Raw genomic sequence first — 26,217 nt, 5'->3', positions numbered from 1 at the left:
TTTGTCGTAACTATTCTCAATCATCAAAGTGAAACTGCTTCAAACCTTTTATTCACATATTTTCAACTCACTCCCCGTACATTCAATTTGAAATATCAATTTTCACTTGATATTTAATTTCATTAAACACGGATACATCCGTAATGATGTGGATATATTTAAAGTGCGTTGCGTGGGATGGCAAAAACGCAATTTTACTTTCACCTCGTTTATCTTTTACGGCGAGCCCCGATATCCGGTTGGAAGAAAATTAAGAGTTCGTGTGTTGGACTGCCAACAGCATACTTAGAACAAAAACGGTCACAACATTAACCTTATAATAACCAGTTTGAGTTAACTGGGTCTCCGCTAGGTTATGGCAAATGATCTTGTTATACATTTCCATCGCTTTGGAATCTATACCACTTCGACATGCGTATCCGCAAGAAGTTGCCTTTAAAGGATCTCACAGAACAACCCACTGCTTATATAATACTTTTAATATAAGCAAATAGAATAAATAATTATCCTCCACGTTCCGTGCAATTAAACAATATACAACTAGGTTGTTGCGCAATTTGTTACACAACATATTAATAATTGCATGTTGATAGTAAAACAATTTATGCATCGGCTGTAACTGTACATTATGGTCATTGTCGAATCAAGCTAACCGTTTTATATTCTCCATAATATTACATTCGACCTTCTAGCAACGAACCGCTAAATAAAATTCAGTTATTGGGAAACTCTTTCCCAAACAAAAAGTAAACAAGTACGGTAACAGAAAAATTGAAACATAAATTATAATAAATTAATGAAAAAGGTACAGCAATGTATTTAAATAAGGAAACGTTGATATATAGTCACTTTAATTTGAAATAGGAAATGAAACCAATAACATACGAGGTTAGCGCCAAAATTTCCCTGCCTGACATAGATGCAGCTCCAGTTTCACGATAAAACTTTATCTTCTTTTAAATATATATTTTAGTAGGCTGCAAAAAAAATTAAAGCCTTGCGTCAAATAGTTTTTTGTGGACAGCATTTTAAATAGGACGTGTTCGAAAAAATGTCGCAAATAACGCAAATTGAATATAGAGCAGTCATAAAGTTTTTGACAAAAGAAGGGTTAGCACCTAAAATTATTAAATAAATGCTGGATGGTGTATACGGCCAAAGTTCTCCTTTGTATTCTGTAGTGAAAGAAGGGCAAAACGTTTTCGAATGGGTTAGGAGTCCCTTGAAGATCAAGAACTGGTCGACCAGTGGAGATCATAACGGAAGATATTGTTGCTCATTGTGGAAAGGGTGGTATTGAGTGATCGACGTTTAAAGGTTAAGGAAATCTTAGAAATTACTAAGCTTTCTGGTGTTTGTCGAATCCTGCATGATCATTTAGGTATGCATAAGGTTAGTGCAAAATGGGTTCCTAAAAACCTTTCGGATATTCAAAAACAACGCCGTGTCGAGTGCGCGCCGTCTTTTTTGGAACTCTGTGGGTCGGAACCGAAGCCTGTGATAGATACTATTGTGACGGGAGATGAAACTATGGTTCTCTATTATGACCCCTCCATCGAAAAAAGAATCGACGCAGTGGCGTCGTAAGGGTGAAGCACCGCCAAGAAAATTCAGAGTCTGCCAGTCAACAAAAAAGGTGGAATTGTGAAGGATTTCTTTTTATAGATTTTAAAGAAACTAATACCACTGTCAATGGTAAATATTAAGCAACATTATATAAAAATTTGTTACTCTACTTTGTTTCTTTCATATTCAGGCCGGAAAATTTTGGGGCTGCCCTCGTAAATACGTAGGGATAATTCACGGGTGTTTTCATCACCCTGTCGAGTGAAATAAAAATGAAACAACTTTTGAAATGATGTGTCATAGTTTCAAAAAAGTCATAAAACTTACTTCCCATTAATGCCAATGATGCAAACATCCGAATAAATAGGCGGAGAGTAGGAGAAAAAATACATTTACTGTTTGTCCGTTGAAAATAATATTGTATTTGGTTCAAATTGGCTTTTCAAAAAAATAATTATTAAAAATTTTTAATATATTTTTTTAATAATTAATTTTAATAATGCTAATGTGCAATAAAAGTGAAAATAAAGTAAAAACATAATTGGTAAACCTGATAGATTGTACGGATAGTAGTATACAGGTCTCTTTTTTTCTTAAACATTCGCTAGTAACATTTTATACATTAACACTTAGTGCTTTGTTGATTCGTTTGTTTGCTTCGATTTAAAATGCCAAGGACAAAGTTTCTACTTCTACCAATTTTAAAAATAAAACAATTTATAATAAAGATAACTGTGAAGCAATGTATAGCGCCATAAACTGGGCGTTAATAGATATGGCGATTTTTTTTTGTATGTAGAAGGGCAAGATGGTATACAGGCTGTCCCAATAATTATTATGTTCTCTCAACTTTGACAAATATTACATTGTTGTGAATAAAAACAACCGCACAAATTTATTTCTCACAAAGTTACCTATTTCGTATTTTAAAATGTAACTGGTGTTACAAAAATTGTATGCGTGTCATTTGATATCTTCGTAATACATAAATAAACAATTATCTCTGTTATGTGCTAAATTTTGGCAGGTGCGGTTTTTGAAGAGAAGGAACTCTTTATATGAGCTATATTTGAAAAAACGGAGATGTCTGAGTTCAAGTAAAAGGTCTGTTTGAATAATGTAAAGGGTGTTCTCTTTTACTTTTTAACCTAAACGCTCATATGCAATTTTGTTTACGTAGTGTTATTCTAATAAATATTTGTTAAATTGTAAGTAATGCTACTTAGAATGTCAAGTAATATCAAAATTTGAAAGCCAAAATAAACGGTGACGTATGACATATTGAAGTTTAATGTAGTTACAAGCAACAAAAATAAAATTCTATTTACTTAACCAGTGAAAGTATTTATATCGTCTCTAGTTTTCACAACTTTTAATAGGACACTCAATGCGGATCATATATACACATTTTTTTTAGTTTTTTTTATTAACTTAGTATTCAATCAAACATTCTCAGGTTCATGTGTGGTAGTTAGGGTAAAACTTTCAACATGTTCGCATTTGATTCACACTCTCCATAGATAATTAAGAGGTACTTCGAAACCTCAGTTGAATAATCTTCGAAATAATTAGATTTTGTTGAAGAAACTGCTTTTATTTTGAAAATCTTGCCATTTATGAATTTAATTATTAATTAATTGTTATAATATTTGATAATAAAGAGAGTATTGTATTCTGTTTGACAATGATCAGAAGTTGTAGCTACTTTTTGGTACAAGCAACAACGCTGCGACGCGTAATATATTGTAAATCGACATTGGAGTCAAAAACCTGCCACATTTTTAGAAATTGCTACTTCGCGTTTTCTGAAAGCTTCTAATGTTCCACCAACCGTATCTATTATACCGATTACAGCAAATATAAAGGAATGTTGTAAAATAAAATTTATCGCCAACAACGTTATGTAAAGAAAATGCGTTTTGCGGCGTTTCGCTGCCAATAATTTTACGCTGCCCGTTATTGCCCACCGTGTTTACTTAATAAGTAGGTTTCGAATAAAAAATAACGCAATTAAAATCTGCGTATTTTAAGTACAATCACGCAACAATTTTTCTACCGAACACAGCGAAGCATGAAGCTTAAGCATGTTAATACAATATAAACCGGCCGATTACGCACTCGAAAGTTTAGAAAATCGATACTTACATTTTTGCAACCGTTCCGCCATTGATTTGTCACCTAAGTGAATGTTGTTGAATTTGATTCAGTTTTCTAATTATTTTATTTGACTTTCATGTTATGCACATATGTTTTTGGTGGAAAATAAATCCCTTACCCGATTTTAGGAATGAAAAAAGAAATACATTTCCGTTACCTTTAAATATGTATACCGTCTGCCAAATAAACCGATCCACTATACGATGTGGAAACGCATAGGAATTAAAAGCCATTGAATTGAATTTATCTTTAGAACCTCGCTACGTAGATATTGAATACGTACTTTCATTTTATTATTTGATAAATAAGAAGCGAAAGGAGAAAGTATAAATTAAGATTTAACAATTTAATGCTACTAAAATTTCCTAAGTTATCGCTATAAAAAAATTAAATATTAAAAAATAATATTGTAAATTGCTTTATTGAAATGCAAAATAATAAAACGATTTTCTCGAACATTTTTAAACTTTGCAAAACTTCCTGCTATAGTCCAAAGAAAATGCCCAATTTACTATAATATTCACGAATTCCTCGAAAGCCATTGTTCTTTTGAACCGCTCATACTTTTCCATTTTGAATTTTTGCGGAATGCTGTTATACCAAAAATGCGAAAAATGGGTGTCTATATTCTAAAACGGTATCCAAAAATACAGTTTTTTTACAAAGTCATTTGGTTAGCTGTCTTGAAGAAAAAATCCCATTAAAAATTGTGAATTAACTACAAACTTTAGAAACCTCCAACCTTCAAACAAATATTGTTTTGAAAAATATTTTTTGAAGCTAACACAAAAATATAATTAAAAGGCTAGACATGTCGGGACTACGACCGCCTCAAACGCTAAATAAAACCTGAACGGGTGAATAAGATTTATTGGATTGCAATGAAGTTTATTGTCCAGGAAATAGAATCGATCGTTAACTCATGTTTGCCCATTTTACTTTTGTTTTGCGAATTGCTTTTGCTTTCTTTGTTTCATTTAGACCGATGGAATGTGAATTTTGGCCGCTGTAAAAGCGTATTAGAATCATGAGCAGACTGTTTTATAAAATATATTTTTCTACTCCCGTCTGTAAAATACCACGTCAGTTTCCTTTCCCACGAATCCGAGCCAGTTCGGACATTTCCGGGATTTTAGAGCACCTATTTGGGAGCAATGGATGTTTGTCAATTCTGACGGTCATGTCATTGTTGTTTTGCGATAATGTACCTAAAAATTAACGGTCGTAGAAAAAGTATAGTATGCAACACGTTCGGTAACTTTTTAAATCACTCGTTTACTAAACACTCGCTCCGCTCGTGTCAAAAATAAACTCGTGAGTCAAATGACGTCTACCGCACTTGTTGCATAATATACTATTTTATAATGTTACAGTTGCATAATATACTATTTTATAATGTTACACGATTAAATAAGTTAGTTTATTAATAATCTTGTCGATAAGTATTTAAAGTTGATGTGCTAAAAAAATATGGCCTTTAGTTGTAATACCCAGATATTATGCTTAATGTCCAAATTCTAAGGAAATGTTAATTTGATTTGTCAACATGAGCCTTTAGATGTCTTGAATTCTTTTTTTCAAACTTATACAAGTTTCACAATTGTGAGTAAGCAATTGCGTGTTGATTAGTCAATAAAAATTTTGTCAATCCGAGATTTATTGAGTACCATTTTTAAGAACATCTTTTGGATGTATTTCTAAGTGCTCATAGTATATTATGATACAAGTTCGATAAACACATTTGAGTCAAGTGTTTCACTTGGCATAAGCAGAGTGAGTATTTAAAAAACGACTAACTAAAAAAGTTTAACGTGATGCATATACTTTTTGATATGATATGATATGATAACTTGACCATCAGAACGGACAAACGTCAAAATATTATCCGTGTGTAAAATCTACCGAAAACAATCGATTGCAGTGCTCCACGCAGCTGAAACGCTATAATGATAACTTGCATTTTAGAGTCGAGAGTAGAGAAAATAGTATATTATGCAATGACCGTCAGAATTGACAAGCGTCAATATTCAAAGCGTGGGAAATATCTCCGAAAACATCCGATTGCTCCCAAACCCGTGCGGTAAAATCCCGGAAATGTCCGAAGTGGCTCGGATCTGTGGGAAACGAAACTGACGTGGTAAAGTGTCGCTTCCCGCACGCTAGATTTGTATTTAATTAGGCATTTTACAGACGGGTGTAGAAAAATAATTTTGAGGGTCATATTAATAGAGTTATTCCATATTAAATGCGAAAATATACTAAAGACAACAAATTTGTGTTCGTTCATCTAATGTTTTTTAATAGTAAATTTTAATATAAATTCTGATTGCAAACATTTTTTGTTAATAATGATTTTGCGTTTTTTATATAAATTCAGTACAATTTATTCTTTATTCTCAGTATAGTAGTAGCAACTAGTCTGTGAGCTCTCCGTATGTTGTTTCCGTTTTTTTAAGGGATTAAGACTAGCAAAAATCGGAAAAAGACTAAACCCAAATTTAAAAAAGTTCATAAATTATCTGTAATTTTTTCAAATAATATCAATTAAGTAAGTTTCCCATTAGACTTAACAAATTCTAAAAGGCATATAGGTTTCTCAGAGGCGTGGTTCTGCATAGTAGGGTGGCTGTATGCTCCCTTCAGTACTGAAACTTTTTTCAAATGGATTTTAAACCATTTTCCTTTCTGGCAATTTAAACGCACAAAGCCGTAACAAGAAATTGCGACCACGTAAGCACAAAATTTAAATTTATCCGACTGTCCAGCCTTTCTCTAAATATTTTCAACGACAGAAAATAGTATCCTTTTCGGTTCCACTCCGCTACAGAAAAATGTTAAGGAAAATTTCAGTGGCTTTGCCGCAGTCGTTATTGGAATGTTCCTGGAAAGAAAGTCCGCGCTAAATTACCTGTCGACAATCTCGTCATATCTTTCATCTTTCCAATATTGAGACATCCGGCTTAAGGCCGACTAGGAGCAAATTATCTTGGATGCATAGGCGTCTTGTGAAATTTTTGGAACTCCAGTCATCAAGATGTAGCGATATATTTAGAAGAAATCAGGAGTTAAAAAGTATATTTTTATGATATGATATATGATATTAATACGCAGCATTAGAAGGAAGCGTCGGTTACAAATAACGCGTGACCACAGTATTTAATTATCTATCCAATGAATTTAAAATGCCAAAGGGACAGCTGTGCAATTTTTTGTTATCCAACAATAAATTTCTTATTTGAGCAGCTGTTGCTGTTCAACTTAATATGAAATATCTCTCCATAATCTTATATATCTTGTTGTATCAAATGCGGTTTATTTTCTTTCTTTTTGTAGCAAATTTTGCTTTAAAATGAATATTTACGATTGCCACATGATATGTTTCCTTTCTGTGCATTTCTTTATGACGGATGCTATGTTTAATGTAAGAAAAGCCAAAATGAACTACGCGCCTTTGTCGTGGGAATACTTGTCAGTGAATAGTAGTCATAGTGGTCGATATACTCTAATTTTTGGATTTTTGGCTGTGGCTTTACTATTAAAGGAAAAGTTTTCTCCAATTAACATTCAGTTCTTTCGATTTCTTTTTCTTCTTTTTTATATCGAAATACCATCTTTAAAAGCTTTAGCTTATATTTATTACAAGCCCAAACTCACAGTTTTTTTCGACCTTTAGTCTCCAGTTGCTTTCCGACCTTGAATACGAGTACTTGATTCGTGGTAAGCCAATTATAAACAAATTCTAATGAAAATGAATAATAATTTCGTTTGTGAGCGCGGTGGTCAATAAATTATCAACATAATTATCAAAGAAGAGAAGAAGAGACCACCTAACTTGAGAATATGTATGTGAGAGAAGCTGTAATATGAAGGTAATAACCAGAGGCGTGCTTGCTTCAAATAGATTTTCGATCACACTAGTGTTAAAATCGATAAGTCGCTTAAAAAGCTTCCTTTATTATATTTTCAATGTTTTTTTTTCACACTTTGCTGCTAAACTAGTGCTAATTTTATTCGTGTCAAGACCTATTCAAGAATTCTCCGAAGTCGACGTAGTAAAAACTCGCCTTTTGGTTATCCTTTTTGTTCTAGGGCAACATAAAGACTTTAAACTTATAAAAATTCCTACCTTGCCGGGCGAAAATATCAAAACAACTCAAATAAAATTATGTTCAGTTTGGAGATAGGAATCTTTTTTTTTAATTTAATTTGAAGCAAAACAACATAAATCGCTTTTACATTACCTGCTAAGGTCTATATATCGATATTTTTCTTGCAAAAAATATTTCTATTCAAATTGGGGACCTATAGGAATATGACCTCACACGAAAATGTCTCGATGCACAAAATGTCATTCTATGGGAATTGCTAACTAACCTAAACTCTCGTAACTTTATATAGTAACTCATAATAATAGTGCATCGTGACGTCACAACCGTCGACCCAGTTTCCGAATGTACCCTATTACGAGATCAAAATATTGCAAATATTATCAAATTTGTTTTGGTTGTGTCTTTCGAAAATAACGAATTCTAAATAGAGGAAAATTACAAGTTTTGCGCTGAGTCGGAACCAAGTTATGACCTTTAGTCAATATTTATGAAGTAACGATATGTAATTTGAAAACTGTAAATAATATTTACGTTCCGATGTAATAGCAATTTCAGAATAATTCTCACCACATTTTACATTCACGGCCTTATGGAATTTGTTCTTTTTTCTCTGGGCTGACTGTAATTGTAATTATAAAACCTTGAACATGATAAATAATTTCTTAAATTTTGGAGGAATCATGTGTTGGATACAGCATTTGACTATACATATATTTGAAGATTATTGCATATTATTGTCAGTTCAATAAAACCTTTTGTATTACGTAGAGGTAGTAATTTGTTCGAATGGCGACATTAACTCCCATCAAAATAGATTTTATCCACCCCTGGTCAACGAGACCATCCGGGAGTCCAATTAATAATCGATTTTTTTCCACAACTCGCCGTATGGGATAATTAATTGTCGTTGCGGGACCTGATTGCACACCTGTGTGACCTCGCGTAGACTTTGCCGTATCTAAACTGAATTAAATCCAGTGACGTAGATGCCAGGTAATAGATAGCCGGGTATCACGTAAACGACGAAATACCAATGAAAATATCGATTTTGCATATCAAATGGAAAGGTTCATATCGAATTGTCGGATTGAAACATATACTGTCTCCTAGTTGCCCCCTAACCTGGTGCCTCAAATTATAACAGAACAAAAGTACCAAGTGCCCTATCTCGAAAAGTAATTGTCGTAAAGACTTGGGTTGAAAAAACTTGTGATTAAAGCGGCAAAGAGAAAGAGAAAATGCTGGAAATGATTTTTAAATTTCTAGATAAGCCGCCAGGGGGCATAATCGCATTTTAAATCCCGTTTTTTGAAAAATAATCTGAATTAACATGCATGTACAACGTTTTAAAAATAGGTAAATATGATTTTTTTCCCTTAAATAAATAAATAAATAAACATTTTGTCATACTTGATATTATTGAAAAGTGCTCTGCGAGAGCGCTGATCTGAGCAGATTGATTTACATTGCCTGTATCTTCATTGCAGGGCGCATGGTAACATTACTACAAATAAAATATACTTTCTCAAAAAAAAATCAAATGCAACAACAAGAGATATATATCAGTAAAAGAAATAAAAACCAAATAATGTTGCAATTTCTTGGAATATATTCACGATATTATTACTATTTACAAATCTTCTGGATTACTGCTGCTGATGATCTTAATTGAAACAGGTTTCAGTTAAACTCTGAAGAAGTCAACAGGATGATTGGCGAAATATCAGCGTGTTCGATCCATCAACAATCGACGCAGAAGGAATCCAGAAGATTTGTAAATAGTATTAAGCAGTGGAAGTATCTTTGAAGAAGATATTATTATTCATTATTCAATTCAAATTTTCGTTATCTATAAATTTAGTGTTAAAATGCCAACATTATATTGAAAATGCCAATAATAATTAATATTCAATGTATATATATATATATATATATATATATATATATATATATATATATATATATATATATATATATATATATATATATATATATATATATATATATATATATAATATTTCCAAAGATGCGACATTATTTTGAGTGGTTATTGCTTTTACTGATAGTATAGGTTAGGCAAGTGATATCGAAATGCTTTTTTCGCTGGCAAGTTAAAACCTCATTTGACTATATTTTATTGCAATAAGAGTGGTATCGTTGCATTTAATGTTTTTAATAAAATTAATTTTATTTGTAGTGATGTTCCAAAACGCCATCTAGCGGCGATACAAGCAATCTAAACAGATTTGATCAAGACCCCCCACCATTTTTCTTTAAAGATAGAGCAAAAACCATTGAACGTAAAAGAATCGAATTTATCCCAACTTTCAAATGGTGTCTATATCATCAGCTATTTACAACATAAAAAAATATTAAAATTTAATTTTTCCATGGCTAAAATTAGTTTTGACCTTTGTACTTTTAATTTTTTCAGAATGTTTAAATTTTGTTTTAATGAAAATGTCAATATCTTGAAACAGCTCAAAAAACAGTTATTTTATGCTGCAATTCAATAAACATTTAAAAATAAATGATCTGCGAACAGCAAAAATAGTTCATATGCTGAAACAAAAAGATTTGTCAGTTCTTGTCTTTTAATAATAATTATGACGTTTTTTAGGTATCATCTAATTGCGAATCGTGATGAAGCGAACAGAACTCAAAAAGAGTGAAGAAAATTAAGTCATGAGAAACATACTTTTGATTTACTTCATCGGTAACCGACTGTAACTTATTGAAAAACAAATATTTATTGCGAAATAAATTGATTTTGATTGGCATATATACAGAGCGGTCCACATTGAGTGCGTTGTTAAAAATTCCGAAGAGAAGGAACGATAACTTTTCCAAATCTGTTAGTAACCTATATTACAGAAATTAATTTTTTACCGCAAACACAGCGTTGCCATAGCTACCAGAAATCAATGGTATCCAACATTTTCATTCAAAGTGGATAATAAATTTTTCTAACTAAATTATAGTCGAATCAAATTATTTTTACACAACAGTGCATAGTGAAAGTTTTTTCTTCTGTTTGCAGATAAACAAAATGGAATCGTGGTTGGTCGATGTAAAAAGAGTTCGTATTCCGAGACCAAAGTTTGGCAGCAGCGGTCGATGTTACGTGTATCCACCCACGGAACCCCCGAAAGATTACATCTACGATGACCCGCAAGTGAAAAGTTCGCTACAGACGAACAATTTGTCCAAAGCGACCGAAAACCTTCGGAGAGCCTTACACGAGAAACTTTAGTTTTGCGTTGTCGCAATGCCATTTGGGTTATACTCTAACTTATAATAAGAATTGTGTTATTTTTTATATGCCAAGTGGTACGACGTTAGATACGGAAATATAAGCGCCCCTTTAAACCGCTGTATTATAAAGACGTGATACGTTAGTAATGAAGACGTGACTAACCAAAATGATCACGGAATTTGTCGCAGAAGACTACTTACAATACAATCATTGATTTGTATTGGTACTATTCCTCTCGCTTTTCAAATTAACAGGTTGGATTGTGCTGCGTTTCTAGATAATAAAATCAGCATTTTTTATTTATTTTACAAATATTTGTTTAACGTAATGTATTTACTTAATATATTTTGTTAAGAATCATTCTGTAATTTATTTCCTTATATGTGAATAGCTGAATTCAAACTTGTGCTATGATAATCTTATTGTGCTTATTAGAGTTACGATGCTCATATTGCTTTCACGGAACCTAACATGATTTAAAAAATTTCAAAAATGAGAAATTTGAAGTAAAAATCATTTCTTCTACTGACTTTTATTTCTTATTTTTTCCAGTAATTTAGTTTAACAGACTTTGTTAAAACAAAACAATTATATTTTATATCCACATTATAGAGATTCTCCACTAGATCCGAATGGTTAATATTTATAACAATTTTGTGCTTCATGGTTTAAACGAGCACAAATTTTGTAAGCCTATTGTCATACCATTTAAATTTTACATTCTATATCACAATTTTATTGCATATAAAATATTTTTTTTCGTGATTCCTACAAAATGAAAATGTCATTGCTAAGTCGTTAACCCAGATTGTTCATAAATGAAACGTTTTCAATGCTGCTATCAAATTATATTATATCAGTATTCCGTAATGCTGTTTTTTTTTGCCGCTCTAACCTTTTGAAATTATACTTACAAATTAATTTTATAGTATTGTCAAAGAACGCAGAAATGTTATTTAGCATCTTTTGGGACCTCACAGCCCTCTTAAAAAAATATTATCTAAAGTTTTCATAAAATGGTAAATATTTTTACGTAATTTTCATAGGCTATCATTATATAACATCCATTGGATACAATTCTTTTAGAAATTTGCGCCTTTTCCATGTTTGTAAGCGCCACATAAAGGTTACCAGCCATTTTTAAAATTAAAGAGTTTTATTAAAAGTTGTTATATATTGGTGTTTTAGAATTGTATATCATGAATTAAGGGAGAGAGCTTTGGGGTTGGACATTTGTCCTACATTTCTTAACTTAATTCATGTTTTTTTAACATTTGTAATACCACTTTAGATATTTTATGTATGTAGAGGCATTATTTAGTGTACCACAAGTATAAATACGAAGTACGTAAACTTAAATAAATAAAACAAATTTAAATATGAATTGTTATTATTTATCTTGTTGTTTGGATGTTGTGTTATTTCATTTAAACTGTAAAACTAAAAATAACAGTTTGTAACTAAAAACTAGTTTTTGTATACTAGTTTTAGATAGAAAATTTTTCACAAAAAAAATTGCTCGATTTAAATATTATTTGTTCATAGACAGTTAATGGCACGCCACTGATTTCCTTAAAACGAATAATGACATTTCCATTCATTAATGAGCACATTTAATTTCTTATTTTTTTTTAGTCCCTCATTTAAAAATAAAATCTAATTTCTCTGCCAAACCGTACATCGGCTTAAATTTCTTTACAAATGAGAAATAAGAAACCAGTGACGTATCATCAATGTTTGCTAAAATAGACAGGTGAAATTCCGTACGTCCGCAACTGGTGTATTTTTAAAAAAATAATGATGCCTCTTGATACATAGTATATTTGTGCCAAATTTCATTAAAATATCTAAAGTGGTATCACAGATATTAAAAAAATAACTTTTATTTTTCAAAACTTTACCGCCCTGAATCTCAAAAGTTGAGACGTTTAGGACATGTGACATATGAAGTTTTTTTTAAAAATAGACCGAAAAATCGCCACCTTAATTATTGACATTGAATTATAAAACACCCTGTAGTAAGGTATATGACAATTTTCAGCGCGTTTGTGCTACTTGAAGCTAGGTATTTGCCAATATAACGGAAGCGCTCACTTATCCTGCAAAACGCACTTACCGAATCTTGAAAGTCCTGCTGATGCAACGCTGTCGTGCTGCCGGACCTGGAATCGCCAGGGCTTGAGTGCCTCCTACTTTCCAGGGCATCTTCCTCGCCACCGCCCACATATTCCTGAAACCCGAGCGAGCTTCCATTAAAATTTTGAGGGCAGCTTTAGTTAAACCGCATAGCGAAATCACAAAAAAAGTATTTTTTCTTCATCGCAGCGGAAAAATTACGGTTTCGTCGTCAAGTTTTACACTTTTTTTTTCAAGTGACATAAATTAGATTTCGGTGAAAGTGGGGACATTTATTTTCGCTCCCAAATGTGAAAAAAATTACTGCTAACAAATAATTTCAGAAGCAAAATGCTAAATTCTAATTCTAGAACAGATTCGGTTACGGTGCAGGGAAGAAACATGATAGAAATATGTTGGTGCCTGTGCTCTAATAAAACGCCAAATAAATCTCGAACGAACCGGAAACAACCGCGAATGAAGATTTACCTTGCGTTTTAGCGACTCTACTTTTGTCCGCTCAGTAGTCAGTACTCATTTTTAGTGGCAAACTATATCACAGAAAATTTGAAAAATTCACAATCGGATGCGGAATCTGTGGAAAAAATTTGCCACCAAACTACGGAGCCCAAGCTGGACGTTGTTTAGCTAAGCTTACAAGAAGAGAGGAAGGAAACTTCAAATAGAACGAAAGAAAAAACACTTGATTCACCTGGCTCTGGTGACGGCCTTCGTTTATTTCCGAAACGCATTTTGCAGGTGCGCTCGGCGGACGTTTTCTAAAATCGCAAAAAAACCGTGTTATCGGGGTAAATGGCGATAATTCTTCGGCGATTATGAAAGACAATAATAAACATAAATAAAATATATCAAACATAGCGAAATATGAAAATTTTTAACAAATAGATATTACTAGATATGGTACGAGTGTAGAGTAACAATTTGCTATTGATATTATATTGTCCGAATGACTAACTGCACAGTTAGTTCTATAAGTATACCGGGTGACACAATAAAGTGGAATAAGGAACAGTAACTTTTAGCCCATTTGATGAAGCGATTTGAAATTTGGCTGGCTTAGTGTGGGCGGATTTGTAACACTATGCTTCGGGTTTGAGCTTAAATTGTTGAATTTTAATTGGCAAACTATATTTTTCGCATTTTTGGATACAGGAAATTGTTCCTCGCAGAAGAGCATCATTTTTCCCAATCATTTGTTATTTTTAAATTTATTTAATGTTAATGGGAAAAATTCTATATAAAAATTTATGTTATTTGTGTAATTGTGCAATGGCATTTTATGTGATGAACTAATATTTTTTTAGATTTTTTTTTCAAATAGCAGCCCAATGGAAACAAACTTTTTAAAATCGGCATTTTTTGGCAACATTTGTCAATATTTATTTTGACACCAGTAAAAACAACGGTTGATCTTCTATATTAAAAACACCGAATGCCACAGTACGTGACATAGATGTGAATGGTGTCCAATAAAGAAAAACGCGGAAAGATCGTAGTGTGCCAAAAAGTCTGATTGACATCCACCATGCCGAAATAGTAAGACGATGATGCGTATCAGAACAATATCGCTTTAACAATTAAAACTTTACATTAAAAATTGCGTAGTGTTTGGGACATACTGCAAAACCATCATTAAGAGACAAGTTTTGATGAAATCAAGAAGAATTTCGAAGTCCCCATTATATATATAGATGAGACTTGGTTTGATAGCCACGATACCGCCAAGAAAGAATCGACTGATGGTTACAGCAAGAAATGTTCCTTGAATGTGCCAGTTTCGCTAGGTAAACCATACTACATACTACATGCTTGTTCTGAAGCTGGTTGGGTACATAACGCTTTGCTGCTTTCTGCAAAAGATGTTAAAGGAGCAGAAGTTGACTACCACGAAAGCGTAACAGCCATGGAGCGGGGATTCAGAGTTATCTGTCTTCTGCAATATCACTGCAATTTTAATCCGATAGAACTGATATGGGCGCCAACTGAAACCCAGTTTAAGAAGAAACAACGCTTTGCCGAAATTTAGTTCTGAGGCAATAGAATTAATTATAAGTGAAGTAGAAAAAATAGCCGCTTTTGGTTGGAAAATATGTGTAAGATATGTCATCGGAGAAGACAATGTTTGCAGAAGTTGAAGTTGAAGAATTAATTATTAATGTGGAGTTGTTTTATAGCAAAATTTATTGCTTCATTTATATATAATAAACATTTTATGCACGAAGTACCGAAGTACGGTTCTGGAACTTTATTGTGGAATTGCGAATCTATTTATTGATGGTTAAAAAGCGAGGCAGGCCTGCGGTTAGACCTTTATAAAAAATTACCAAAGTTAAAAACGGTATATCGTTCGTAGAGCTCTACCATGTTTCGAATAGTAATGCTTCAACGAGTTTTGGAAAATGATCGTATTAGTGCATTAAGAGAAACATTAAGTTCAGTTGATTTAAATCTACCAGTTTTTTTAAATAAAATTTTTTCCATCACGTAAAAGCTCAGAAAATCTCCTGACGTACTGACCGTAATATAATCCAATTTAGCGATTAATTTTTTTATAGTGAAATTAATATGAATCATGCAAAAAGTCTTTGGACCTTATTTGTCATTCAACAATGGCAACAAAATATTAAAGTAGCTAGTTATTTAGGCAGTAAAAGGAAAAGTATATTTAATGTGTAACATTTATTATTGCCTTTCAATAAAAAATCTGTTATCACTCATGGCGCGGTCTTCTGTGACCTCCCGTCCGTTGCAAATTTTCTCCTCACCTCACGTTCTGCTTCTCGGTATACCCCATTCCCAATCCAGAGTCCTCACTAGGCGAACGGTAATCTTCAGCACTAAATATCCCCTGGGGCAGAAATTCGTAGTCCTAAAAGGGGTTCTTTTAATTTTGTGCCGTCACATTGTCTAACCCGCTTTTAAATATCAAAACGGACAAAAAATATTTTGCAATTAAAACAAACTCTAGGCTATTTTTCACCAGAAATTTTAAGTCAATTTTCCTTATCTATAAGTATCAATTCTAAAAAGTATGCGTATATCTGTTTAAAATTTTGATCAATCTGAAAATTTTAGAAATCAGCTTACCGTGGAAGTAAAGCTTTAAACCATCTGGCATTCGGAGCTCGAGTTACCTTACTTTGGATTATGTCATAATTAATTAAATATTAACTTATATAGCCGTAACTGTAAATTAAAAAGTCAAATGAAATACCAATCTACACAATTCCTACAATTACAATTACAATTTCTCGTTTCGTTTCCAATTACAAGTAGCTCTTTAGATGAATGGAAATGAATTAATTGCTAACGCATTACTCAACAGTGACGCAAATATTTTTTAGCAACATTTTGTTTCGCTAAAATCATGACGTTCAGTGCCGTCATCGAACCTTCATTTATCCGCGCAATGAAACGTTATTTGTTTTATACTATAGTTACAGCAACAAGCACCACATATATCTATCAAAAAAGTATGAAGAATGTGGACTTACCTGAGGATAACCAGCGTAAATCGAGTGATTCGCCTCGGGAACCGGGATTCCTTTTCTCTAAAATTCAAACAGACATTTATGATGAAATTGTAAATATTTTTCAAATTTTAAATCTCATTTTATTTATTTATTTTTTTACGTATGGCGTCCCCAGATTTTACTTATCTCGATTTTTAATTGTTAGGAATAAAGTTTGCAACAAAAACGATAAATCAGAACAATTTTTAGAGCGTTCTCTGGGCTGCTTAATAAATTAATTTTTACTACGACACTGCGGGGTATTTTTAATCAAAGGATTTGTTCACAGTCAAAATATTAATCGCGAATAATATTTCAATGCGAACTTACAGATATATTCACATTTTTCCGGTGGATTTTTGAAGGTGTCAGATGATATTCCACATTTGTTATTCAAAATGTGATCTTATTAGCACGCATCGTCTGCGATGATCCCATTCCGGGGAGACAAAAGAACCATTATCTCGCATTAAGCAGAGTAATAACGAGTTAATTAGTTACTAATGGCGCAATTTACTCACCCTAGAATGCCGATAATCGTGTTCCCTAGGATCCCGAGTTTTTAGCAACTCGGCGTCTCTCCTATAAACTAGTTCGTCGAATCTCGAACGGTCTTCGACTGCTACGATTTCTCTTAATTCGGTCATAAGAGTATACTGTAAGTAAAAAAACACAAATAGATATTGTTTAAATAACGCAACACTCTCGAAAATACGCAAAAATGTTCAAGACGCCCAGAATCCATATCCAGTGAACCATAGAACTAAGAACTACATATTTTATTAACATTTTTGATATAACAAAACTATTTCAATTTCAAAGTTTGAAGCACTTTATTACGAGCACAAAAATTCGTAATTGAATATTCGACTTGGGACCTATCCTCTCTATGATTAAACAAAACGGAGAAAATGCCCGAAGATCTGCAGGCAATCGAAAGTACCTTAGTATTCTGTGATGACGATAATAATAATAATAATAATAATAATAATAATAATAATAACACAAACAAATATAACAATGCTATGTTAATCCTATACAAATCTTATCTAGAGAAATTACTGTAATTATACCAGTGGGAATAAATAAGTAAGGAGTGGGAGTAAGTAAACAAAATATATACATTATAGTAACTTTGAGGTTATAACATTGGAAGATGATTAATTGATTTTATAACATTTTTACTCAGCGATATGTAGGTGCTATGTTAGATATATTTGTTTAATAGTGATTTAAAAGATAATTTTTATCTTGTATTTTGAAACTATATAATGGCATGTCAAGAAACTGGTGGGGAATTAACTTGAAATATTTTACGGCGTTGTATGAAAATGAGCGCTGAAACATTGCAGTGTTATGATGTGGTGGCATACTTAGATTGGCATTATTTCTAATACCGTGGACAGTGATAGGAAATATTAAACGATTTTTTATAGAAACCGGCTAAATATATTAAACACAAATGCCGAGAAATTTAGGAACCTGCGCTCATTCATTTTGAGCCATTTTATATCATTGTGTAATAGACATAGACAAATCTAATGCAGACATTCTGTACTAACTTTCCTGTTCGAAACGAAAACAACAGACAAAGTTACAATAAGCGAAATTAGAGAAGACCTGGGAATCGCTTAAAATATTATTATATAAAATTTTCATTGAGGCGAAGAATTTTTGAAATATTTTTTTGGTTTTCTTTGAATGTAAGTTTGCCGTCTAAGATAACTTCCAGATTCTTGGCACAATCTTTAAAATTTAATTTCGAGTTGCCGATTACTATATTTAATTCCCAGCGATGCAGGGACGTCAATAGCGACATATATGTCTGCTTCATCGACTATCAGAAAGCTTTTGACAGCGATATGGTCTGTTGCAGCTTATTTAGCACGGTAAGGTCTTTGGAAAAAGAGGCCCAGGATGGAGGAGAATCTCATTGCTCCACAATCAGAAAAAATGGTTCTCTCTTATAACCACAGGACGTTTCAAAGCAGCAGTCGACAAGATTAGAATAGCCATGCCAATAGCCAGCATTAGAAACGAATAGGCACCTTAAGAAGAAGAAGATATGTAACACTTTTTACAAAAGTTCTGGATTTCTCCTGCGTCGGTTTTTGCTGAGTCGAAATTGCTGACGTTTCGCCAATCGTCCTGTTGGCTTCTTCAGAGCTTGACTGAAACTGGCTCGTATTTTACTCTGCACCTGGTTATATATTGTTTAAGGGGGCGGAGCTAAATGAGGGGGATAAACACCGTCTCGGATGACTGATTCCCAAATTGCTGAGTCGCGGTTAAGATTGTTATGTTGTTTATAGATTTCTCTAGGCCGTCCGATTTTTCGTTGGTATAAGAATTGATTACATGCAAGAATTCTAGTTTTATCGAATAAAATTTGATGTCGGGTTTCATGAGTTTGTTCGGCAACAGCTGATGAGTTTATTTGTCTTAGTCGTAAGACTCTTTCGTGTTATTTGAGCCTAGTTGATATTTTTCGTCCGTTCTCTCTAATGTATTCTTTGCCGCATATGTGTGGAATGCTGTAAACTCCTGGCATCTCAAATAGAATTTTGTCTTTGACGGACCAAAGATGTTGAGAGATTTTTGGACAAGTGGTAAATCTGATTTTGACGTTATACTTCTTTAGAACTTTTGATATGTGGTCAGTGACGCTTTGAATGTAAGGAAGGACCACAGAAGATATGTAATTTGATCTCCTATTTGGCAAGATATTGAGAAATTTTGCATTTTAATACACATTATAAGAGTGTTTTACGTACAGCGTAGTGGTACAGTTTTCTTCTAAAATTCATAAATTCTGATATATTTTTTCTGATTCTGATTAGTTTTTTGGCCATGGAAAATACCGATTTTTTACATAATATGTTATAATAGGTTAGTTACTTGTCAAAGTAAACTTGTGTATGCTAATTGCTTGTATTCAATTTCTCGTAATTGTCATATTTTGGTTGGTTTCGCATGTCATGACTGTGTGACTGCTATAGTATGTCAGGAAACGGACGAACGTTTTTCCAAGGCGTATTGGCTAAAAAAAAATCAAAATTAAAGATGCATTTGCATTTAAAAAATCTCTTATGTGCTAAGTGGTGAAAACCTGATAGCAACTTTAAGAAAAATATTTAGACATACAGAATGTTCCATTAAAAAAATTGTGAGTTTCACTAAGCACTCCATTGGATTCTAAGTACCCTGCATAAACGAGCTACAATGGGTGTTTAAAAATAAAAAAACCATGGCTTTTCTGTTTATGTGAATTTTATTTAAAACTTTTAAGGAGCAAACGGAATTAGGGTATGAATTTCTCACAAACAATTGTAACTTTCGAAAAGGTATCCTATACAGTCGTGTTTAAATAGTCCGATACCAGCAAAAACCAAGCAAGGGGCAATATAGGTTTGCCTCATTTTGATTCACGATGAAGAACCATGATTTTTCACGATTTTGTCATGCTTTTTATTATTACCGTTTAAAGTGGGAGCAGAATCAATTTAGACTCATTAAATATCACTGATATTACACTTTAACACTTTTTCTACCGAAATCATAAGAATCAAAAATTTGACAGACCTTATCAGGAGTGTTAAGTAATTCAGTCATGCATTGTACGAAGGCATCTATGGTCATATGACGGGCGACATACTCGTCCGTATAGTAACATAGGGTGGTGAATTCCGGTCTAGCGAGGAGGCATCGCGCTTTCTCTTCGACCATCTGAAGAGCTGCTGCCCATTTTCGTGTGGTCGCGGCAGCTCGACTCCTGTAATAAAAATGACAGTTATTACGGTCCGTTGCTTTCCCGGAAACAACGAATATGACGCACATGTTATTGAGTTATTTAAAAATAAACTAAACTTGCATAAACTACGATTACCTGCTGGGACCATAAAAATGTACAGTTAGAGTTTTGGCGTTTGGATCTCGTAGTAAAAACGCAATAAAGCCTGTTACAGTATTGTTATAATATCGGAGTTATGGGGCCGTTAATGGCGGCCATTCGACAAGTTTATTAGCCGTTTTAATTTCGATTCAAGTGTTACTATTTCAACGTTATGCGGGACGTCTCCCTCGAGGTCCCACAAACATTTTAACTCTATATTTTGACTAGTTGCAAGGACAAGGTAAAAATGTTTTGACCGGCCTTGTATACTACCGATAAATTATTGGATTAATCTGAACTTATACCTTATAATAAGTGCGACTTAGACGCTTGTCGCTTATTTTCACTGATTGCCTGCATCCCATCTGCCATGAGCTTTCTCTTTCATTTATTTAGCGTAAAGAAGGTCAAGTAAAAAGAAAACTACACATTTTTTTTTCAGTCTATTAACAGCAGTGTTCAAATTTACCTTGGAAACTAACAAAAATATAAATCTATTAAGTAATTAATTTGGCGTTGTAATGGAAAAATCTGCAGATGGTTTTTACAAAATTGGTACTAAACATAGTGTAATTAGCTCTCTATATGTAAGGAATCAAATCCAAAGTTGCTAGGAACAACTATCACCCCGCGAAATTAGTGGTCACAGTTCTTCATTTAGATTGCAAGGGTTTCAAAAATATAACTGCCCCAAAACATGTACCACTAACCCTTGTAAATGTAAAAGATTAAGATTCAAGTGCAATTCTACCACATCTACGACATCTTGTACCAATAAGTGACATAATTAACACTAAATATATTTTATAAGGGTCCCTGTATAATATGTACTCCGTATATTATGCAACAAGTGCGGTAAACGGCATTTGACTCACGAGTTTATTTGACACGAGCGGAGCGAGTGGTTAATAAACTAGTGAGTTAAAAAGATTACCGAACGTGTTGCATACTATACTTTTTCTATGACCGCTAGTTTTTGGGTACATTTCACATTCACCGACATGAGTGTCAGAATTGACAAACGTCAAAATTCAAAGCGTCGGAATATCTGCGAAAACATCCGATTCCTCCCAAACCCGTGCGGTAAAATCCTGTAAATGTCCGAAGTGGCTCGGATTCGTGGGAAACGAAACTGACGTAGTAGAGCGACCCTTCGCGCACGCTAGAGCGGTGCGTAATTAGGTATGTTACAGACGGGAGTAGAAAAATGTTTTTTTTTCTTTTGTCTCATCTCTCATCACAGAAACTAATAATAGACTGTGCTGTTGGGAAACAATTTTTTTCAGAAAAAGTAGTCTGAGAAACCTATTTAACATTATGCATTATGGGTTTGTAATAAATATTTTTTAATATAACAATATTACAGCAGGTGTATTTATTTTCTTCTTTTGTTTATTTGTACATAGTATTATCTATCGTATTGTATTGTACGTCAAAAAACCTAGTGAGGATTTAAATGCAATTAAATTCGTGATTTTTTTATTTTTTTAACTTTGGCTTAAAAAAATATCTCAAAACTCATTATTGAAGTGACAATTATGGAAAAAAACCACATGACCTTCAGAAACATTATGAACACTGTACAATGTACGTAAAACCACAAACAAATTTTATGTTTATTATTAAAAATTGCTTGCTTCAGAGAAACCATAAGACTATATCTCTGAATATGATTAACAAAAATGTCCTGTTGGTCAAAAATTTAGAAAAATAGTTAAAACCGTTATATATCCTGAAATATATGTCTATTGCGATGTATTTTTTAGCATAGGTTTTTCCATGACAAGATCCCATAAAGTTTAAATGGGGTTAAGAAGTCAACCGTCATTAGTACAATTCTTATCAAATGGCTAATAGCTATTATTTTAATTTTATTTTCTGGTTGTATTATATGTTTCATTAGAATTCTATGATCCTAGGTATGAGCAGTATGAAACTGTTAAAATGTTTATAAAAAATTCGGCGTTTTATGGTAAAATTATAAAATTATTGGTAAAAAGAAAACATAGTACATATGATCATTGTCTTCACATATTTATGTGGTTTATCAATTCAAATATGATATTGAGTTGAGAACGTTGGATATATTTACTATATTTAATTCAACTATTAATTTTTTCTACTCCCGTCTGTAAAATACCTAATTACTCACCGATCTAGTGTGCGGGAAGCGCCGCTTTACCATGTCAGTTTCTTTTCCCACGAATCCGAGCCACTTCGGACATTTCCGAGATTTTACCGCACGGATTTGGGAGCTATCGGATGTTTTCGGGGATATTTCCCACGATTTGAATTTTGACGTTTGTCAATTCTGACGGTCATGTCAGTGAATGTATTCGTGTTGTTTTACGAAAATGTACCCAAAAACTAACGGTCGTAGAAAAAGTATAGTATGCAACACGTTCGGTAAACTTTTTACTCACTCATTCATTAAACACTCGCTCCGCTCGCGTCAAATAAACTCGTGAGTCCAATGCCGTTTACTGGACCTGTTGCATAATATACTATTAATACAGTGTGTCCAAGATAAGGATGCACAGCATGGGGATCTCGGAAACTATAAGAGATACAGTGTCGGTTAAATTAGACAAAAGTTGCGCATTTTGATACCGAACAAGATCCCGTTTTACAAATTTGAAAATTCCAAGCCGTTCCGGAAATATCCGAGAAAAACCGAAATATTGCGATTTCGTTTTTATTATTTTTTAAAGCTATTTGAAAAGATATGAAAAAACGGAAAACACTTTTCCATTGGCACTTTTTAATCTCTCCAAATTGACGTTAACAAATTTTCATTACAGCGTTTCGATTCCATGGAACCACCATCAACTTTGATTTTTCTTATAGGACGGAAAAAAAGTACACACAGTATTAGGTTGTGCTTTTCATTGCGAATTCAACGATGTACGATACAATACGGTTACTTATGTTTTTATCCAAAAAAATGGCTTTTTAATACATTTCTAGTATTTTATTGTAGTAGGCCATGAGATCCGAACGATGAAAGGCAAAAGAAAATGATTGACAAGTTCGAGTTAATGTGTTTATTTATTTACTAACTCTAACTGTTCATTTAACATAACAACTAAATCCAATAAGTTAATGAAAAACAAATTCTATAACAAATGTTCGAATAAATGACCTCCATTTTCTAGGCATAAGTACGCCCGTCTCACGGTAGACTCCAAAACACGACTTAACATTTCAGGAGTAATTTTATTAAACGCTGCTCGTACTGATTGACGTAATTGTTCCTCGTTGTCAAAACATTCTTTGAATACCTCATTTTTTATGTAGCCCCATAAGAAAAAGTCCAAGGGAGTTAAGTCCGGGGACCTTGGAGGCCAAGGTGTTTCACTGTAAGTCCCAATGTATTTTCCATCAAACCGTTCAGTTAAATATTGGCGAACTTCTCTGGAGTTATGGGCTGGGGCACCATCTTGTTGGAACCAGCAGCCTTGCACAGCGCCTAGCGGTAAATCATCTAAGGCATCTTCTAAATCGTGCCTCAAGATGTCAAGGTACCGCTCGGAAGTTAAGGAATTATTATAGAAAATAGGGCCTATAATCTTGCTACCAAAAATCCCACACCAAATATTAAACCCAAAGCGAACTTGATGTCTGGATAGTCTATTAACACGTGGATTTTGTTGCGACCAATAGTGTGTATTGCGCCTGTTATAAATACCGTTATTGGTCACCATACTTTCATCAGACCAAATCACTTTATATGGAAAATTAAAACTCTCATCACACATCCTGGTATACCACTCACAAAAATGTCTACGTCGTTCGTCGTCACCCGGTTTTAATCCTTGACATATTCTGAATTTGTAAGGCTTAAATTCATTTTTCCTTAAAATAAACTGAGCTGTAGATTTAGCTACCCCATTCTGGTCTTCAATTTCTCTGGTAGAAGTTTGTGGATTTTCGATAACAGATTGTAGAACAATGTATTGGTTTTCATTCATTGGAAGGTTTTTGTCGGGATAATGCAGGCTTCTTAAATGATCCATATTCTTTCAGATTAAATAACAAACGCCGAAAAATACTCTTGTCAGGTTGTCTCCGCTCTGGGTATTTGTTAGAATACATACGCTCGGCTTCCACACAATTTCTTTGGCATCAGATGTAGCAAGACAGCATATCACATTTTTCTTCGTTTGTAAAATTACCTCCCTCCATTGTAGAACAAAATAAATTAGAAAAAGACAACAACAATAAAAATACAAAAACAATAACTAAAGGAATAAACTTATGATCGACTGATAACAAAGACAAATAACATTAATGTGTCATTGAAATTGACTGGATGTCATTTTGTCATGGCCTACTCCATTTAAATGCTGAAATGTATTAAAAATCCATTTTTCTGGATAAAAACATAAGTAACCGTATTGTATCGTACATCGTTGAATTCGCAATGAAAAGCACAACCTAATACTGTGTGTACTTTTTTTTCGTCCCATAAAAAAAATCAAAGTTGATGGTGGTTCCATGGAATCGAAACGCTGTAATGAAAATTTGTTAACGTCAATTTGGAGAGATTAAAAAGTGCCAATGGAAAAGTGTTTTCCGTTTTTTCATATCTTTTCAAATAGCTTTAAAAAATAATAAAAACGAAATCGCAATATTTCGGTTTTTCTCGGATATTTCCGGAACGGCTTGGAATTTTCAAATTTGTAAAACGGGATCTTGTTCGGTATCAAAATGCGCAACTTTTGTCTAATTTAACCGACACTGTATCTCTTATAGTTTCCGAGATCCCCATGCTGTGCATCCTTATCTTGGACACACTGTATATAAAAATGAAAAAACTAATATTTATTTCTACTTGACAAGAAACAAAAATAACTTTCAGTTAAAAAAGTTAGTAACTTTTGCTATATAAAATGACTTTCACGTTCCGGACAAACAAACTATAATATATGCATATATAAATAAGTTTCCTGCTAAAATCAGAGAGTTAATTGAAAAGAAATTAGATAGAAATTAAAATCTTTAGTGACAACATATCGTTTGTTATAAACTGTCTGAAAATGAAAATCAAAAGAACAATAGATAAAAGTAAAAAAAAATTCACTGTCCTTGAATTGCACGAATCAGAAAACCGCAGGAATTGCCTAACACTTACCCAGGACTACAAAGATCCCAGTCTCTATCATAGGCAGTGCATGAATGCGGGACTTTTCCCACGTCTCTTACGAGAAGACTCATTCGTTTGTGGTACTTCAGCTGGGCGACAGCTTCATCGTGTGTGACGTCCAAGAACGACTGACCGTTCACCTCTAAAATTTGGTCGCCCACCTGAATAAAATATTTGTACATGACTCTGACATTCGCATAAGGAAGCAAAAACAAATGACATCCGCAAAATATTTTGATCAAAAAAAGTCATCCAATTAAAGCGAAAACTAATTAATCAATGGACTCCACTATCAATTAGCGTTGCGGGATACACGAAGCTGATAAAAATATAAAACCCACGAAAAATCGATGCCCTAAACTTGGCCGTTGTCGTTTTAATTGATGAGGCGGCACGTTAATGGAAATCTATTTTTATCTGTAGCATTTTCCGTGAAATTTAAA

General features: G+C 33.2%; 1 protein-coding gene across 3 annotated transcripts in view; it reads right to left on the bottom strand.

Annotated features, from left to right (window-relative positions):
- The window catches only part of LOC132696022 (whirlin), a 103,645-nt gene that overhangs the window by 27,281 nt on the left and 50,147 nt on the right, over positions 1-26,217 (bottom strand). For 2 of the 3 annotated variants that reach the window (XM_060660542.1, XM_060660543.1), the window contains exons 7-13: positions 25,763-25,935; positions 20,319-20,508; positions 17,258-17,392; positions 16,719-16,775; positions 15,990-16,093; positions 13,916-13,982; positions 13,205-13,318 (exon numbers count right to left, since the gene is read on the bottom strand). In XM_060660542.1, the coding sequence (XP_060516525.1) occupies positions 13,205-13,318; positions 13,916-13,982; positions 15,990-16,093; positions 16,719-16,775; positions 17,258-17,392; positions 20,319-20,508; positions 25,763-25,935 (840 nt within the window). The remainder of the gene's footprint in view (positions 1-13,204; positions 13,319-13,915; positions 13,983-15,989; positions 16,094-16,718; positions 16,776-17,257; positions 17,393-20,318; positions 20,509-25,762; positions 25,936-26,217) is intronic. The other variant, XM_060660544.1, reaches the window with a different exon arrangement.

Source organism: Cylas formicarius, unplaced genomic scaffold (assembly GCF_029955315.1).
Source record: "Cylas formicarius isolate icCylForm1 unplaced genomic scaffold, icCylForm1.1 PGA_scaffold_1__22_contigs__length_36826433, whole genome shotgun sequence".
Lineage (NCBI taxonomy): Eukaryota > Metazoa > Arthropoda > Insecta > Coleoptera > Brentidae > Cylas > Cylas formicarius.
The sequence above is the reverse complement of the archived record's forward strand: the minus strand, read 5'-3'. Positions and strand labels throughout refer to the sequence as shown.